We start from the raw sequence: 18608 nt of genomic DNA, 5'->3' as shown, positions 1-18608 counted from the left end.
CACATATTTTTGAATAATTTAAAACTCGAATATTTCAATTCCTAATGTTAAGAAATTGAGTTTGAGAATGCCCGCTCCTCAATCATGTAATATATAAGACAACTTTTTTTATATTTACGTTGAACAACCAAATAGTATGACCATAAAAAACAAAAACAGATACAAAAAGCAAACAAACAAAGACAAAACAAAAAATAAATAAATAAATAGATAAATAAACAAAAATTAAAAAAAAACAAAAACAAAAAAACAAAGAAATTCAAAAACTATCCGTAATATTTAAATTTAAGAGGGCATGTAGGGACTTTACATGTAGCCGGCACCACAACCAAAACTTCAATAAAAGGGTATTCCAGTTCCAATTGGAAGGCATATAACTGGATTTTATATACCTGGCCCTATAACCTCTAGTTCAATAGTGTAGCCTTGGGAAGCAGCTTTATCGGAGCTCTGATAACTGTCGAAGTGAAGAATCATGGTGTGCATTTGTTCAGGTTGTATATCGCTTGTCTGCCAGACTTCGTTATCACTTTCTCCACATCGTCTAAAAATATACAAATAATGTACTGATGTAACTTATGAAGGTCATTTTAAGTCTATTTTTTGTACAAGCATTACATATATTCGATCCAGTTCGAATGTCTTGTTTATTTATTTGTTTTGTAAGGGAGAAATTTTCCAACAGACAATTTCGATTTAAAAATTGATATTAACACGAGCATTTTGGCAAATGGTTTTTACCAGAACCAGTTTTAGACAAAAATTTTACCATTTATCAACACCATATTTATTTTAAACACAGAATATTTAGATAATATCTCCCTTTCATTAATATCAGACAGTTGGCAATACCAATATGTCAAAAACTATTTTCCCTATTAGATTACATCTATCGTTCTTATGTTGGTTAAGTGACAGAGGAATGTGTGGGTCCCCTTAAAATACTGATGAGTATACAGAAATCACTGTAGCTACATAAACTTATGGCGTATGCAGACAGCAAAAGCATCACAAGTTAGGCGAGTTCCTCTGCACCTTGTGCTGTCTGTACCATGGCAATATCTAAAATGCTACCTAATTACTAGAAGTGGTTAATTTTGAATATGTTATTTCCGATTTATTTATTTATGTATTTGTTGATATAAGGATTAACACAAAACCCCTTGTTTACTAAAGCTATGGTTGATTTTGTTAGTTAGTTACCTCAGCATAAACTTTGTGTTATCCATCAAGACAATTTAACACCAAAAACAGTGGTATAGGGTCATAAGCCATCTTTACTGCATTAAGAATAAACATCATCCAACGGAAAATTTTGATTGAAACATTAAGATCGCTGGTAATTATGATTAGTAAAATACGTCGTCGATCTGATTAATCTATTGTCAGACTTGGTCGGGGATTTGACACATGATGTTCTTTACATTCCACATAAAGATAATGATCTAGACATTAATTGACAAACAATATCCTTGGCTTATTGCAGACCGTGTTACCTTTTAATGCAGATGTTATCATCCCGTACATTGCTTACCTCGGCCCTTGTTGACCATTAAGATTGAATCGTATTTCCAAAAAGTGGTAACATGCATAGTTGTTATGACTAATATTCAAAGAAGTAAATGTGGCTCGAAGCATGTTGCCTGGAACTCCCTATAAAACAGAATAATATATGAAGTGCTCGAAATTAGGAGCTAAATGGAAAACGGCTTAGGAACAGATGTTAAAGTATTGACCTTGACAAGTATAAATCATGTTTATTTTCAACATTGAATAAAAGACTCGGATTTTGAAAAAATGTAGTGCCATAGAGGTCCCATAAAAAAGGGGTTTCAGGATATTGTTTATAAGCTTTTATCTAAATGTTGCACAAAAGTATTAAAATCGACTATTTTTTACACCTTTTGAAACGTTTATGTCTTACATACCCATAACCTTTACTATTTTATTCTTTTAACTTCATTACATGATTACACTAATACTAGTGCTAGAACACCCTAGACATATTGAATTCCAAGTTTGATATCGAAGTAGATTTTACCTTGATAAGCCAAGTTGCCTTAAGACCTAAAGGATAGTTATCCGGGTAGTTTGGTGAATTCAGAACTACTATTTTATCGCCAGGAACGTTTACAACACCACCATACTCATCTGAAAATTATAAAAAAACAAATCTTATTAACAAACGTACGTGCTTGATTACCTGAGTGATACTTGTACAAAAGAGAAGTAAGCAATTATGAAATTTGAACTTGAACCTCATGGTAGTTGTGATGCATGTTCATCAGCTCTTCGGTGGTGAAGTGGTAGCGAATATTCACTTATAATGCCCGAAGTCCTCAGTTCAGTTGATTTAAACTAAATGCTTTAAACATGTTTCCTTGGTGTTTAATTACCATGCGGCATATAAAGGAATTGTAAGCTTTTAAAATATTAAAAGATCTAGACCTCTTTATAATTTCTTGACTTCTAAACTGGAATAAATATTTAAATTCAACACCTTGCTAAACAAGGATCCACTGTACTACTGCTACAACTTTGAAAATAATTAAATATTAGTATCACTTGCATTTACATTTCCCTCCAAAATAATTGTTTTATTTTCAGGTACCGACTAGCTATCAAATGATTTCTAGGTAAAACATGAAACTATCACTAAAATTTTAAGACATTAATTTTCTGTACTTTTATCTCGTCATATTCTCATTTTTGTCACCAACTATCAAATTGACGAAAAACGTTTGATTTCAATACAGTTTTCCGTTGCCTCAGATATTTGCCACATGGTCTACAACTTTGTTATTCCACCAATCAATGAAAGCGTGTTGACTAAATACTCAATTTGTTGAAACAAGATTCCAGTATGTCCAGATAAAAAGGTTATCTACAAACCTCGTAGGAAATAATTCTAAAATGCACAAAACGATTATTCGTGATGAGGTTTTGATATGGGCAATGTTTTAACAGCTCATAAATATTTGTCCGGATAAATTCATCTTTCTTACACAAAAATGACAAAAAAGCTTTCCAGGGTTTAAATTAAACTATCACTAAATTACAGGACCGAAAATTGGTATTTACAAATATGCTCCTTTTTTAAAAAAATTCAAAAGAATATAAAATAATCGACTTCTACAAGATCATAACCTATTTTGACGATCAGTGAATACTTTCAGTACTATGGAATGTTTTTAATACAAAATAGACCCTTTAGTGCTAACTGTGGATAGTCGATAGGCATGTGTGGAGCATGCTTTATGTACACTTCCGCGAGGAAAATTCCTTTGTTTTACCCAAGCCCTACCTCGCGGAAGTGTATACTGATCAATTGTATAGACGATAATGGACTGCACGACAGAGTCAATTGTAAAATACGTACTCGAATTTGAGGTTGTAGTTTCACAACGCGTCCCTTCTAAGTACTCAGGACAGTGACAATTACAGTCTGCATTTAAGAAGCCACCGTTTTCACATACAGGAGCTGTAGCTTCATTGCATTGTGCTACAGGTAAAGATAACGTTAATATTACTAAAACATTTATGCAGTATCTTTACAAATGGTGAAAAAAAATTAAGTACCAGCCATCAGCTCTGTCATGTCAATAGTGATAATTGATAATTGATCAACTGCACATTCAATTAAGTTTAAATGTAAAATCTCATGAAATTACTGTATAAAAGACATTCTTGCTTGATTTAATTTTGGCGTACTTCAGCGGTTTGTCAAAAAAAAAAATCCAAAATAAATTCAGCAAAATATTTACTCCGGGCTTAGTACTTTGAACACCACTCATCAGCAACCAAGTAAGGAACGCTAATGTTTTTCCCTCCAAATTAATCTGTCAAAGGGTATCTGAAACACTACACTACACCATATATCATTTCGTGTCATGGTAGAGGCAAACGTCAATTTTAAAGACAAATAATTAATATTGGGACATTTTTTTATCTTGTTATTTTATTTGAAAGATCATCTATATTGTTTTAGCATGTGTCACGAACCTGGCTTGCTCTTCATATTTGTGATTTCATCCCATGAGTCTTATATTTTCTCACCTTGTCATATTTGTGCTTCTTCTTCTTTCGTCTACCATGAATATAACATTTTATTATTCGAGCAACTCGGCGGATATTTCTAGAAATGGAGATGCAGATGATACAGGAGCATCTGGCCCATGCTCATAGTTTTCATCGGAGTCCGGGTAGCTAATTTACTTCGTTTTCCTTACAAATGTATTTTCATGTGATTTCATATTTTTTGTTGTGTCTATATTTCCTGTCTAGTCTGTATCCTTGGATTAACTTGATCCCTTGATTAATCTTTGTTTTCTTACCTGTACATTGGTACGTAGCTGTGATTTGCTGTATATCATAAAAACTCAATCCTCTAGACAAATCAGCCAAAAACATGAGACTCCAGTCATGAAATACCATGGTAGCGTCCCCATTATTTGATGCTGACTATAATGAATAAGACAATATATCAAGTAAGTCTTACAGTCAAATGAAAATCATGTGATTTATATATAAATCGCATAATTTTAAAAGGTAAAAAAATAGTATGATTCACCCAAAGTCTCCATATGTAAATATTGATTCCCATACATATGTATTATTGTATATATGTAGAAAAATATGGGAAGCGTATCTTGCTTGATGTGAAAATAATTTACATGAGCCCTTCACTTCAAGACATTATGTTGTTTGTTCGATGACTTGTCAATAAACAGAAAAGCGGATAGAGAATTGAACTATCTTTGCTTTTTTTCATATGCCTTGGGTTTGATATTTCTTTTCTCTGTTATGTCTTTTTTATGCTGATTCCGTTTAACTATTGGTTTTGTCACTTCATTTCCCCTAAAATCAATTACACATGTACGAATAGATAAATTTATCATTTTTAATCCGTTTTACCTTTTCACTTTCACAACATTGAAATAGTGTATTATTATCACGAATAAACTTGATAAAAATATCCAACTAACTCTCTTATGTAACAGACAAAATAGGGTAAACAAGTTGTATTTAAACAACAAGAGTTTTTTTTTAACTTGAAGATTGAAAAACCCAGACCTTGACCTCAAGCACTCAATAGCAGTATATGTCAATGATACATCGAAGTCAAGTTAGACGAAAAGTTCAACAAGAGAGAACCGTCTACACAGGGAAATTTACACATTTGTATTCATGCTTGAAAACATATGGAAGAGTAATCAAGGGAACCAAGGTTATAGCGGTAATCAAAAGAATGTAATCCAGGGACAAAGACCAGACTTTGAAAACATACATACATAACAAAGAACATAAAGTAACTAAAATTATACATACAACGTAACAAAAGCAAATGAGCAAATCGGAGTCCACTAAAAACTGGGAGCATGGACCAGGTGCACCGGTAGGGTTAGCATCCTCTGTTTTTCTAGAAACACCCGCCGAGTTGCTCATAAAAAGTCAAGTCCGGGGTAGACAAACGAGGAAAGGAAAATTATGACCCGTTGAATAAATCAGTTTTCATGGTGCAGATAACACCATAAACGTGTTAAGGACAAATAATGGAATATTTGTTTTTGTGCGTTTTAAACACTATAAAACTTTTTTACTCATGCAAAGTTCTACGGCAAATCAATAAATACTATATGCTTATATATTTACTTGTTTTTTTATTTATTTTGTCTTTATTGCTTAAATATAAAAAGCATATGATATACATGATAAACATGATAAACGATACGCATGTGTGTGAGATTAACTTTCGGGAGGTAAGGCTTTCAGTAGAATGAAAGTTTTCCTCCTGGAAGTATATGTATAGCATTCCATTTGACTAACCTGCAGTTAACCGGAAGACGTCTTATAAAGAGCACTTACGTATATTCCATACTGTAAAGGTGACATAACATCGAAAGGTGCATTCATCACAACGTCCTGCTTTATTGAATAACTTCCTTGGAATGCAGAATTGATGTTCTGATAAAAAACCTCCATATATTTATCCCTATCAGGTCGGTTCATTGTGTGATATGCTCCTAATGTGTGTAGCATTTCATGGTAGATTTGTCTTTGCTTTCAAGAGAAAATAGATAAAACATATCAAGTAATTAAATATCTGTCTTTGTAAGAATCATGCAAAATCTGAACAATGTGATACACCCCAAAAAGGCTACAAATTTTTATTTTTGTAATTAAGTTGTTTTATTGGTCTATACTATGAAATGTGTAATTATTCATTCAGATCTGCCTGGTCTTAGGAGATAATCAACATTAAAAGTCCAATAGATTCTATTGTATTTGAGTGTCCTTTAGTTTTGAATTCTACAGTGCATTCTATACAATTTTAATCTCATATGATCACTGGTTAAACGAAAATCCAAATGTTAATTACCTATTTCATATAAAATACAAGTACCTGCGCCAATGTAGACTCACCTTTTACATATCTTTATATTCTGAAGCGTTTTGTCTATTTTAACTTACCAGAATTCCTGAAAATGTGTTTGTTCTACATTTGCACAGGCTCAAAATTTGAAAATATGATTAATGTTGTGCCTAATTTTATCAATTTTCGCAAAAAAGATTTTTTTTTACTATGTTTTGCTTGCCATTTCGCAATAGATACTTATTAAAGAATGCTAATATAGTAATTGTGTTTTCCTACATTAAATAATTAACAAAAATGCAGATTGGTAACATTTTATTTCTTTGTTTAGAAATTCTGCAAAGTAGGGACCAAACACACCCCTTAATGTACCTCATCCTTTGTTCTGTTTAGAATGGTTTTGGTTTATTAAGGTTGAAAACACATTTGAGTTGTTTGTGTTTGTAAGAATCAGGCAAAATGGGGAAAATCAGAAACATGTATGTCAAAACCCCACTGATCTGACAATGTAATATCACACAGGGATACTTTCTCTATCTCTTGGTTTGCGCAGAATTTTGTCAATAGAATCTTAGAACAAATGAGATTTTTGACAGAGTTATTTGTCCTTAAAATGTTCATTTTCATTTTCATTGCATTTAAATTAAATTGTAACTCAATGGTTCAGCATGATATGGAAAATCTTGCCTGTTTTCCTTGATTCTGATGGTGCAAAAAGTCAAATTACATTATCAAAATGATGTTTTTTTTTCACACCATGTTTCACCCGTAGCCTGATTCTTACAGGGACAGGCACTTAAAAAGTGTAGTATTAAGATAGGTTTCTATACATTTTTTCATTTAAAACAGGTTTCACTGTAATTATAGATGCATTATAACTGCAGTCATGGATATTGAATATTGGAGGGTCAAGATACATGCACTTACGCTGAAACACCCACTTTTACTGAGTACCAATGATTGTTTGCCAGTATTTATCATCCCCACATAAGATGAACAACCACTGAAATAGATACGATAACATACCTCTGTAGACATTTTAATATATTTCAAGCAAACAGAGTACTTTGCAAAAATCTTATTGAAAGAATCTTAATCATAACAAACCAATAATTAGTTTGAACTGAATCTAAGATCAACATTTCGCATAAAGCCTAATTTAATACCCATTTCGGTTAAAATCATGCAACTAAGATCGCATGTGTTACTACTCTAACGATTCAATGTTGACCCATCTCTTTAATTGTGTAATAAATTGAAAATGTGTTCGTCAAATTAACTGTACCCTACAATTTTCCGGTCCACAAAAACGAAGGAATTGTTCGATAACAAATCATATACTGTAAACGGGGAATTTTTGGAGCCGTTTTGTTTCCGCGTTTTCAGCTATCAGTTTTTTTTTAATTCTTGATTGTTCCCAGAAACATAATTTAAGATAACCCGTACGATGGATATTGAAGACTTTATGAAAATTTTTACGATGTCTCAAAATTGCAAGTTAACAAAAACAACACGAACTTACAGAGAAAACTTCCAAAAAGTTTGTAATGAATGAAATAACGGAAATTTGATTTAAAAAATATATCGTTTAGAAACATATTCAGTAACGTCATACAAAGACCATGCTCTTTTCAAGATGAAGTCATATGGGAATCATATGATTTTTATTAGAAATTTCATGATTATTTCATCAGTCCTAAATATGTATTGCATTGTTTCTAAACACATATATCAAATACAAATTGTCACTTCAGTCTGTGCGTATGTACCTTCCGTTTCTGATAGCAACATAGTTGTCATGTGTAATGGTTTCGTCTGCATCTGCAACGTCCTTTGGTAGCCATTTGATACACGTCAGTCTCCAAAATTCATCCATTGCTGCGGTTATCATGTTTTTCTCTGCATCACCTTCACAGAATAAAAAAATTAATAAAACAGGTGTTACACTTTATAAAAGGAATCGGTATTTTATTTCTTTTGAAAGAAAAATCCAAGCAACTTAAATTCTAAGGGAATTAAAAAAATGTATTCTTGGGATAAAGACCAGACGTGGAAAATATACACACACTTTAAAGAACATAAAGAAACCAAAATAAGGCATAGAAATTAACAAAAGTAAATAAGCAACTGGGACCCAATTAACAACTGGGAGCATGAACCAGGTGCTTCCGTAGGGTAAGCGTCCTCTTCTAGAAACATCCGCCGAGTTGCTCATAAAAGTCAAGTCCAGCGGAGACGAAAGAGGAAAGGAAAATCATGACACGTTAAACAAGTCAGTTTTAATGGTGCAGATGGATACACCGTATCTAGCCTCGAGTTCCAGAAGCCTAATTGTAAGAAATCTAACACGATACAAAAAATCTGCGTAATTAAGCAGGTACTGATTGGGTGTTGCCAAGGAAAATTGACAATACGGAGTTATCGCATGTGTCGTATAGGTTGGTCAATAGATTTCCTCCACAATCGTTCTCAAAGTGTAGGTCGAGATATAATACTGACTTCGCAGGGTCTGTAGTATCTTTTATGTCAAGTTTCTTTGGGGTAGATGCGATTATCGAATCCCCAGCATCGAATAACGATAATACGTCATCTACATAGTGGAAACTCAGATTAAAGAATCTAGCTAAACGATGTTCCTTCTTTTGGATCAGATCAGCAATAAAGTCAGCCTCATAAGAGTGACGAAATAGGTCAGCAAGTAGAAGATCACAATTTGTACATATGGGAATGCCGACCGTTAGTTCAAAAACGCGTTCACCACACTGGACAAATATATTAACGATAAAAAATTCTAGCATTTTGAAAACATTTTTTTCGGCATATTTGGAAGATGATTTGGAATTATTTTTACAAAGTATGAGGAATCTCTACCCAGAACTACATATTTGTATCTAGGTGTACCGTCTTTTTAACAACGATCTACAATGTTTTTGAGTCGGGATTTTATCTGAGTTTGGGATATGAAATTGAACGAGTTGAAAAATCGTACGTCTTAATGTTATTGTATTCTGATAACAATCTTGAATTGAGGCTCTACTGAAGATCTTTCGAGTTTTCAGGATTCACACTGAATTAATACAAATACGGGAGTAACAAGAGTCGGGGTAGGAAAAGAGACCCTCTATGACAGCTACGCTTGTGACAAAGCGGTTACCGTTTTGAGTTTTATGCTAGAATTTCTCTTGAGATTGCAATATCAAATCTACTTTGCGGAAATTAGTATTTTTATTATGTTAAACAGATACAAATGTTCATTTTATACAAGCTAGTGCAAAAGTTTACAACACTTAAGGTAGATCATATATAGATCATTCTTTCTGGTCATCTTGCACACAGACATAAATATTTTTTTACAAACTAAAAGTGTTTGAAATGATGTTAAAATAATGTTTGAATGATTTCAAATAACCGTTTGACAAAATGAATGGTAAAATTAAAAATAATATTTTATAAAGCTTTCTTGGAACGGGTGGATATTGGCGAGAAAATTCCTTCAAAGGGGAGATAATTGGTGGGAAAATATTCTAATTAAATATGTAGTAATTTTGCAAGTAAAAGAGTTCGGTGAACCCCCACTTGTCGTTCTGAAATATCAAAAAAATGTAATTAAAGAGTTTTTCATATAAATTAATAAAAAAAACAATTGTATCTTCCAGTTTTTTTTTTTAATTTCTCGAAGTAGTGAAAATTCCATGCAGAAACCATATAAAATGTATATAAATATTGGCTTTGAAAAGGCCCAATTATCTCGAAATCATGTGGGGTGACCTGTTTTTTTACATAAAAAAATTAAAGTTTGTTCATTCAGGGTCATCTTTGAGAAGGAAAAAAAAACTAGGAAAATTTATCTTCTAGACATATTAGGTTTGATCTATCTTAAACATAGGTACATTTGATGAATAATAATAAAAACACACTCACTGTAAGCATCGTCTAATGTGTATGGAACTTTACCACCGGGCCACCATTTAGAAGCATCGTCTCGCATATATCTCTTTTCTTTAGCCTAAAAATGATAGTGATAATGCTAAAATAATGAAATCTTCTGTTAAATGGCCTTTCAAACGTTAAATGTTTATAAGCAAAACCATGACCATAGGCTGTACTTGTATAATATAATTCTAGTTTTACGGAAGACAAGAATGGAAGACGGCAACTGAAATGGTGTCTCGGTATATTTGATTTTTTTATCAATGTTAATTTGTGGTTATGTCAATATATTTAGCATAGTGTAATTGAAGTGCTGTCTAATATCATCCTTCATTTAATCCTTATCTCGTTTATTTTTTTATGCTAATTATATATTAATATATACCGTATATCCGGTAACATTTCCAATTCTTATCTACCACATAAAGGGATTTAAAGATATTAGTGACGTACATCATTGCATAGCAATATAATTTCCCCCATAGGAAGCAATGCAACTCAGTAAAAATTTGCGATGTTATAGTGCCAAATCACCTAACTGTTTGCTAAATGCTACCTTCCATCCCCTTTAACATTTCATTTTCCCCTTGAATACCAGATCAATTTCCCCGATCAACCAATTCTTATTAGTTTTGTAATAACCCATTTTCTCGATAGTATCCTTTAGTATCCAGTTTCCAGTTTGAAAAAAAAATCTATTTCTGAATGGCAAACACCTGCTTAAATTTGCAATTAATAATCAGAAAATACACATTGTCGTATTGAAAGTTTTATTAATTTCATATTCATTTCAATCATAACTTAAAACCTTTGACAATTTTCAATAAAATTTTTCATCACTGTTAAATCTTTATTTTATCAAACCTTCGAGATAAATTTGCAAAGCCTGATTGTCGCAAGTGGCTGCATCTTATACACCAGTTATTTTGCAAACAAGAATGAAGTTGTAAGGTTTGAGTAAGAACCACGGGGGGCGGCTTTTAACACTCACTGGGTCATCAAGATGGGTATCTTGGGCATCTGAGTTCACGTGCAGGTTATTTGTTGCGTATTTCTACAAAGAAAAAAAAGGCAAAATCACACTTACACAAACACAAAACAAACAAAATAAACAAAAACAACAAAACAACCAAAATAAACAAAAACAACAACAAAAAAAAGAAACAACAACAACAACAAAAACAATAACTAATAACTAGATTACTTCGGAAATTAAAAATAAATTATTATGAGCAAGTAATTTGGATTTTACAAAAAAAATCGTGTGACGTTTGAGGTCTGTGTAATTATATCATTTCGATTATCTTTGTAATACCGAGCATTGTATGCGAGGCTAACGATAGACATTCCGTCAAAACGGAGTAGGTATCAGACAGGCCCACAGGATTTGGTTAGAGAAATGAATTCAAAGAGAAAATAGACTTTGAATTTATTTAAAAATTAATATATGCAATTCAAAAACAAGGAATAAAATATATAAAAAAAGAATTATTTACAGTATCAAGATCCGGTACGCTGAATTATTCTTTTCTATTCCTTTCAGCTGTCGTCCTTTTTCCAATGATTGTACGAACGAAGAATAATGTATAAGTGAGATGTTCGGATGCAGGCCGTTGCCTAACTCGTATTATGTATCTATATATAAATTTTACTTACATTGTAAATTGCTCCGTATTTGTCTATGCTCATAGACTCTGTTAATTTTTGTTCAAGCGAACCTTTCGGTAGATACTGCAATTACACAAACATCAATCATATAAATATTGCACATTTTGCTGTAGACGTGTGCCAAGGAGTAACATCTCATCAGCAGAATAAAATCCCCATAGATAGGACGATCTTAATCCAAAAATTAGTTTATATAATGAAAAATAAAATATAAAGTATGTTGGAAATTATAACAAGAACTACTATGATCAAAGCAAAATTAAACATTTCTAAAAGCAAGGGAGCTTATAGATAAGTCGAGTCGCGGATGCAAGGACTGGCGTACCGGGCGTAAGCCCCCCTAAATTGGTAAGAAAAAAAATCAACACAAGTTTCACCCCATAATATTTTTTGCCTTGCTTTGCACGGCATTAAATTCAATATACGCCCCCCCCCCAAACTCAAATCCTGGATCCGCCCCTGAAGTCAAACATAAGGACACGTATTAATAACAAAACAACTAAAGTAAAAGCAGCATTAACACCTACTACTTAGATGGAGATAAATAGGCGACACATTTAACTAACATACTATTTTAACTCTTAAAAACGGAAACATGATTAAATCTGCTAAAATGTTTATTTGACAAAATCCTCAAAAGTCAATACTTGTAATCGCAAAAATTAATCCATTTAGAATATTCTAAATCTAATCACAGTTGTTTTCATGTCATGTCGGTTGAACGACAAAAAAAGAAGACAAAGCGAATCAATCTTTCTTAATTGTTGCTTTACAACATTAGGTTTTGTTCTCAAAATTTGACCTCTCAGTCAAGGAAAAATAACCAAACCCCAAAGTAAATTAAAAAAACCATGTGCGCATGAATAAAAGAAATCAAAACTGAATATTTGAATTAATATGTGTATTTTGTATTTATATATTATACATTGTAACCATAAATGCCATTAAATGCATGTCTTTCAAATCTTTCAAATGTTACCAAAACACTGTTGAAATTGGAAATAACAGTGAAAGACCATGAGAGTGAAGAATTCTACGACATTGTAAGAATCTTACATTATCTGGAATTTTTCATTGGAGGTAACCTATTTAGATAGTCAAACAGCTGTTTGAGAATTATAAAAGAACTGTGTGTTGTAATTCGTAAGGAAAAAAAAGTTGACCGCAGCTGTAAGCAGCTGACAAAGAGCTAAGGGATTGTGTCAAGACGAAATAACATAATATTTAATACGATTGTGTAACACTTCATATGTGTAAGACACATCAGTTTAAAAAATTGTATACGACTTTAGATTTTTGCTTATTTGCTTTTGTTACTTTGTATGTATGATTTTAGTTACTGTATGTTCTTTGTTGTGTATGTCTGTTTTCCATGTCGGGTTTTTGTCCCTGGATTACATTCTTTTGATTACCGCTATAACCTTGGTTCCCTTGATTACTCTTTAAGAACAAGTTCGAAGTCAAGGCCATTATATCACAATTTAAGAAAAAGTTTTAGTACTTCTTGAATGCTGCAGCCAAATTGTTAACATACATTATTTGATAAAATTCAGTTTTAAGCATCGCCTGCTTACCTTAGAATCAAATCTATATCCATTCCTTAGCCCTCGACTTATATGTTTGGTATTCTCTTGTTGACCTGGGATTGACCTTGATGGAAGTGTTGGTCCTCCTTCATTATGCTGTACACGTATCTTCTCATCCCGGGAAGGTGGATAGTGTATAGCAAGTTGTGATTCTTTATTTTCATTTATCAGCTGTTGTCTAAGTATTGACATTTTCCCACCTTCCACCACTGACCTTTCATCATTCAGTGACTTTTCTAGTGAAGTCTTTTTCTGTAAGTGTTTTGGATCTTCAATATCCAGACGGTTCTTTCTTACTTTCCATGGGTCGTTTTTCTTCTGCAAGAAAAAAATATTTCAAATAAAACCATGACGGCGTGATTTATGAATAAACAAGAGGTAGATACATCAATGAATGATTAGTTATATTTTGTAATTATGTCCTGGTTGTTTTAGGGTTCGAATACCCGTATTACAGCGATCATAGTGTTGTTAAAACATAATACAATTTAGCATTATAAATCATACTTGAACCAATTATCATTGATGGCAATTAGGATGTTTACACACATGAATCATTTGAAATATGACATTACTCATAAACTAACTGATAACTTGGTAAATGGCAGTTCAAATATTAGTCGTTGATTCATAATGAAATTTTATTTGGGAATATTTTTATCGCGGAGTGCGGTGCAATCGACGTTAATGTCGTCATAGTACCACGCTAGTTTATACAAAAATAGCTTGAGTTGCTCGAATAGAACCAACCAATCAAAAAGCTTGCTACAAATCAATATAAAGTATAAATCAATGGACATTAAAAGATTCTTTAGAAATTCTTGGATTGTGACTTTTATATAAAGCAAACATTATAATTTTAGTTTCATAGCAGAATGGAAAAGGGAAAAAACTGTGTATTTTGTTTTAAAAGTATTGAAATTCTTCACCAAGTTTCGCGAAGACCTTTATTCAAGGCCACTATGATAAAAACAAACTTTCCATCACTGAGATTCTCTGCTGAATGCCCATGCCAGAAGCCATGATGATTTGGAGACAAAGTCATATAACTCAGAAGTGACATACCTTATTTTTATTGTATAAAAAATGAAACTTTACGCTTAAGAAAATTAAATTCAATGTAGTTATAATATTAAAAGTAGCTTACAAATTCTATTTTAGATTTATCGCCAAAATTTTAATAGCTTTACAATGTTGGAAAAACATCACACTGCCTTTTGTTTAAAAACCTTTAAGAGCTTTTAAATATCAAAGTTTAACACATATGGTGTAATGTATTTGGCACTTTACATTGTGTTGTAATAGTAAGCAAATAAAAATTGTTCAATTGAGACAATATTGTAAGTACTGCGGCTGTTATAGTTTAAATGTGGAGCAATTGTACTATATCCCACTAACTTCATTTACAAAGTAAAACAAACGTATTTTACTAACCTTGAATTCTTTTCCATCAACATTTCGTTCCAACCGTTCTAAATCACTTTCAAGGGCTGTTGTGTCTACAAATCAAATTACCTTATGCCTTATATGCGGAGTCATTGACCTTTATTGGTATACTTCAGCAAAGCAGGACGTAGCGAAGAAAAAGAAATTTTACGAACGAAATTATTTATTTGGGATGCACAAAGACTGTTCTTCAATAAAGAGAAAAGAGTCTGTAAGCAAAACATTTTAAAAAGATCCAAAATATTCACATGTATGTATTTTTAGATATGGGCTTTCAAAATGCATCGCTACAATGCTCAAGACTTTATCAATGCCTCATTTTATAAAGGAGAACAGCATCATGAAAACAGCGTTGCAAACGTTCACTCCTTTGAAATCATTTCACGTCTATGACAGGGGAGTTAAGCGTTACTGATTACATCAGTGACATAGAAAAAATATTATATATTTATTTAGTAGGTGTTCATTGTAATGTATAGATATTTGGTGCAAATGTATACATAAGACGTACACACATGGAAAATGCATACCAGAAGACTTTGATTCGGCAGGTATTTTTTATATCTTTTACTCTCTTAACATCAATATCTTTGGTAAAGACATAAACGTAAATAGCAACATACAAACATTAAAAACACCGAGAATGATGATTAATCACATGCACAAGAGTAATCAAGGGAACCAAGATTAGCGAAAATCAAAAGAATATAATCCAGGGACAGAGACCAGACATGAAGAACAAACAAACACAATTAAGAACATAAAGTAACTAAAATAATACAAAGAAAGTAACAAAAGTATATGGACAACTCGGACTCCAATAAAAACTGGGAACATGGACCAGGTGCACAGGTAGGGTAGGCGTCCACTGCTTTTATAGAGACACCAACCGAATTGCTCATAAAATGTCAAGTCCGGGTTAGACGAAAGGAAAACTAGAACACGTTGAACAAATCAGTTTTCATGGTGCAGATGGATACAGCGTAACGATCCACGAGTCCATGATGAAGATCATAAAACTTTTGTAGTGATGATTTCAATCTTTAATTAACATAACCCTGTTCAAGACGCCTAATTATAAGAAGTCTGGCGTGATACAAAACGTTTGCGTAGTTATGGCAAGTTCTGGCAAAACGTATGATTTGTGATATGAAAAGTCCATAAGCCGGTGCTAAAGGGATGTTGCCACAGATGAAAGGAAAGTTGAAAATTCTGAATGAAAATCATGTTTGTCGTAACGTTTGGTCAATAGTTTTCCTTTATCATCAATCTCTAAATGTAGGTCAAGATATGAGGCTGACTTCATAACATCTGCAGTGTCCTTCTCTAACAAGTGAAACATATTTAGTTATTGCAAGGAGATGCAGTTACATTTCAAATTAACATTATCATACCGGATATTCTATTTTTTGTTATCGAAACGAATAATTCTACACAAATTATTGACATCAGGTAGGTGAACTCTACTCAATAATTTGTTTTCAGAAGTAACAAACTTTCTGATTGGATACGAAAATTTGTCTACCATCTCATAGACCAAATTTTGTAGATGACTGTGATGTCATCAACTTTTATGGACTAACTGTTACATTTTGTCGGTATATTTGAAATAATCTCAATGCACTCTTTAAAAAATACTTGCAGTACCAGTCCTTCCTGAATTAAATAATAAAATTTCATGATATGTTGTCTATTTCTAAACCTGTAACCAAGTACTCCTGCAAAAGCGTAACATGTAAATGAAAAAGTGATTATAGCCCTCTTTTTCGTTATCAGCACATAAAAGACACTTTTTATCTTCTGGACTTACCAATTGTTTAACATAGCAATCAATAACAAATTATTTTTAAACTTAAATATCAACGAAAATCTTTGTCATAATAATAATGTCAAATTGTATATGCATGATATTGAAATGTGGAGTTTCTGATTTTCGTCAATACTACGTCAATACGCCAAATTACGATAAAAACGTTTTCCTAAATGGCTATCAGAGAACGGATATAAAGGAAAATACGGATTTCATTCCATGTCAAGATTTATTTGAAGAACGGGGCCATTATATTATTACTTGTCTGTAATATAGCCTTTTGCGAATATATCAAGAATGTGATTTAACAAGTTTAGTAGACACACAGACTGTACTTAATAGATCATTATTCACAAGAGATAAGCATTTATCTTATTTATTTTACAATATGCATCGTTCATGTTTAAGTTCCGTAGTAAGAAAATGAATTGTTACATAAAACTGTTTAAAAGCCAATAAAAGTAAATTAAAACCTACTTTGCTTTCTTAACTCACAGCTTCGACAAATGTAAAACATAATTTCTAATAAAATGTAAATAAAATGAACTTTTAAGAGGCAAAACATTTTGTTCGAATCAGAAATTTACTTTTGCTTATTTGCATATTTAGTAACTTTATATTTATGACTTTATTTCGCATTGTTAAAGCTTGTAATATTAATCGTAGGAAGTTGATTCTAGCGGAAATCAAAAGAATGTAATCTAGAGACAAATACCAGATATGGAAGCAAACAGACAACATTGAATATAAAATAACCAAAATAATACGTACAAGGCAACAATCACTTTAATGCCAAATAACATTGGTTTGAGTCTGATAAAAAAATGAACAAGATGAACAAAAATGAAAAAACCTTAATAATGTACTTCCAATTCAACTAGAATAATCAATTGTATTATTCAAATTGTGTAAAAATGTCATTACAATATAATTGATTTATAAAATTACGAAAACAAAAGCTTTACAAAAAAGAAGTGCATTCATATTTTTTAACTATTTTGGAGAAAATAGTGAATGAGTAATCAAGGGAACCAAGTCCATAGCGGTAACTAAAGGAATGCAATCCAGGAACAAAGACCAGACATGGAAAACAGACATACACAACAAAGAACACAAAGCAACCAAAATCATACATACAAAGTAACAAAAGGAAATGAGCAACTCGGACTCAACTAAAAACTGGGAGCATGGACCAGGTGAATGCTGTGTACAACCTAGATATTAACTTAAAACGAATATTCACTTAAGAAGAAACTGCACAATCATAAAAAGATAAAAATACCTGTTTTTTATGCAACAGCATAAACAAAATGTTTTTATTATAATGCTTTTTAAAAAGCAATTAGTTAATAATTATTTATTACGCAAAGCAACTTACCTCTCAGCATGTGTGCCGAAGACAGAGCTATGACCAGAACTAAAAGAACGATGACAAGAACAGCCTGTGAGAGTATCATCTTCATGTCTTGTTCGATCGAAATGGGGCTTTACAGAATTTTTGACTTTATATGCCAAAATTCTTTGAACTCAAAGACGTCATTCATGTCACTGGGGTGATATATTTTCGTTAACTTTGAATGGATTTTAGTGACTACATTAGTCACAGATACACCTTGATGATCATTCTTATTAAGGCATTGACTTATGGTCTTTTAGGTACAAGTCTTCATGAGAATCTGGCAAAGATAATATTGATTATCATATTGACCTTTGGTCTTTAGGTACACGTCTTCATGAGAACATGGCGCAGAAATACCTTAGTGGACATTCCTATTACAGACATTGACCTTTGATC

At 32.2% G+C, this 18608-nt stretch overlaps 1 protein-coding gene across 1 annotated transcript in view; it reads right to left on the bottom strand.

The window, feature by feature from the left end:
- LOC148598579 (uncharacterized) overlaps positions 1–18354 on the bottom strand; it is a 31604-nt gene extending 13250 nt beyond the window's left edge. Inside the window, exons 1-14 of the mRNA XM_088559933.1 lie at positions 18192–18354; positions 14992–15056; positions 13546–13875; positions 11960–12034; positions 11295–11357; positions 10295–10379; positions 8143–8281; positions 7301–7376; positions 5866–6060; positions 4335–4461; positions 3380–3502; positions 2042–2151; positions 1535–1653; positions 393–544 (exon numbers count right to left, since the gene is read on the bottom strand). Of these exons, the coding sequence (XP_088416059.1) occupies positions 393–544; positions 1535–1653; positions 2042–2151; positions 3380–3502; positions 4335–4461; positions 5866–6060; positions 7301–7376; positions 8143–8281; positions 10295–10379; positions 11295–11357; positions 11960–12034; positions 13546–13875; positions 14992–15056; positions 18192–18276 (1744 nt within the window). The 5' untranslated portion in view covers positions 18277–18354. The remainder of the gene's footprint in view (positions 1–392; positions 545–1534; positions 1654–2041; positions 2152–3379; positions 3503–4334; positions 4462–5865; positions 6061–7300; positions 7377–8142; positions 8282–10294; positions 10380–11294; positions 11358–11959; positions 12035–13545; positions 13876–14991; positions 15057–18191) is intronic.
- Positions 18355–18608: the final 254 nt, after the last annotated feature.

Source organism: Perna viridis, chromosome 14, assembly GCF_037379345.1.
Source record: "Perna viridis isolate PV_CMFRI_1.1 ecotype Kerala chromosome 14, ASM3737934v1, whole genome shotgun sequence".
Taxonomy (NCBI): Eukaryota; Metazoa; Mollusca; class Bivalvia; order Mytilida; family Mytilidae; genus Perna; species Perna viridis.
Note: the sequence above shows the minus strand (reverse complement) of the source record. Positions and strands in the feature narration are given on the sequence as shown.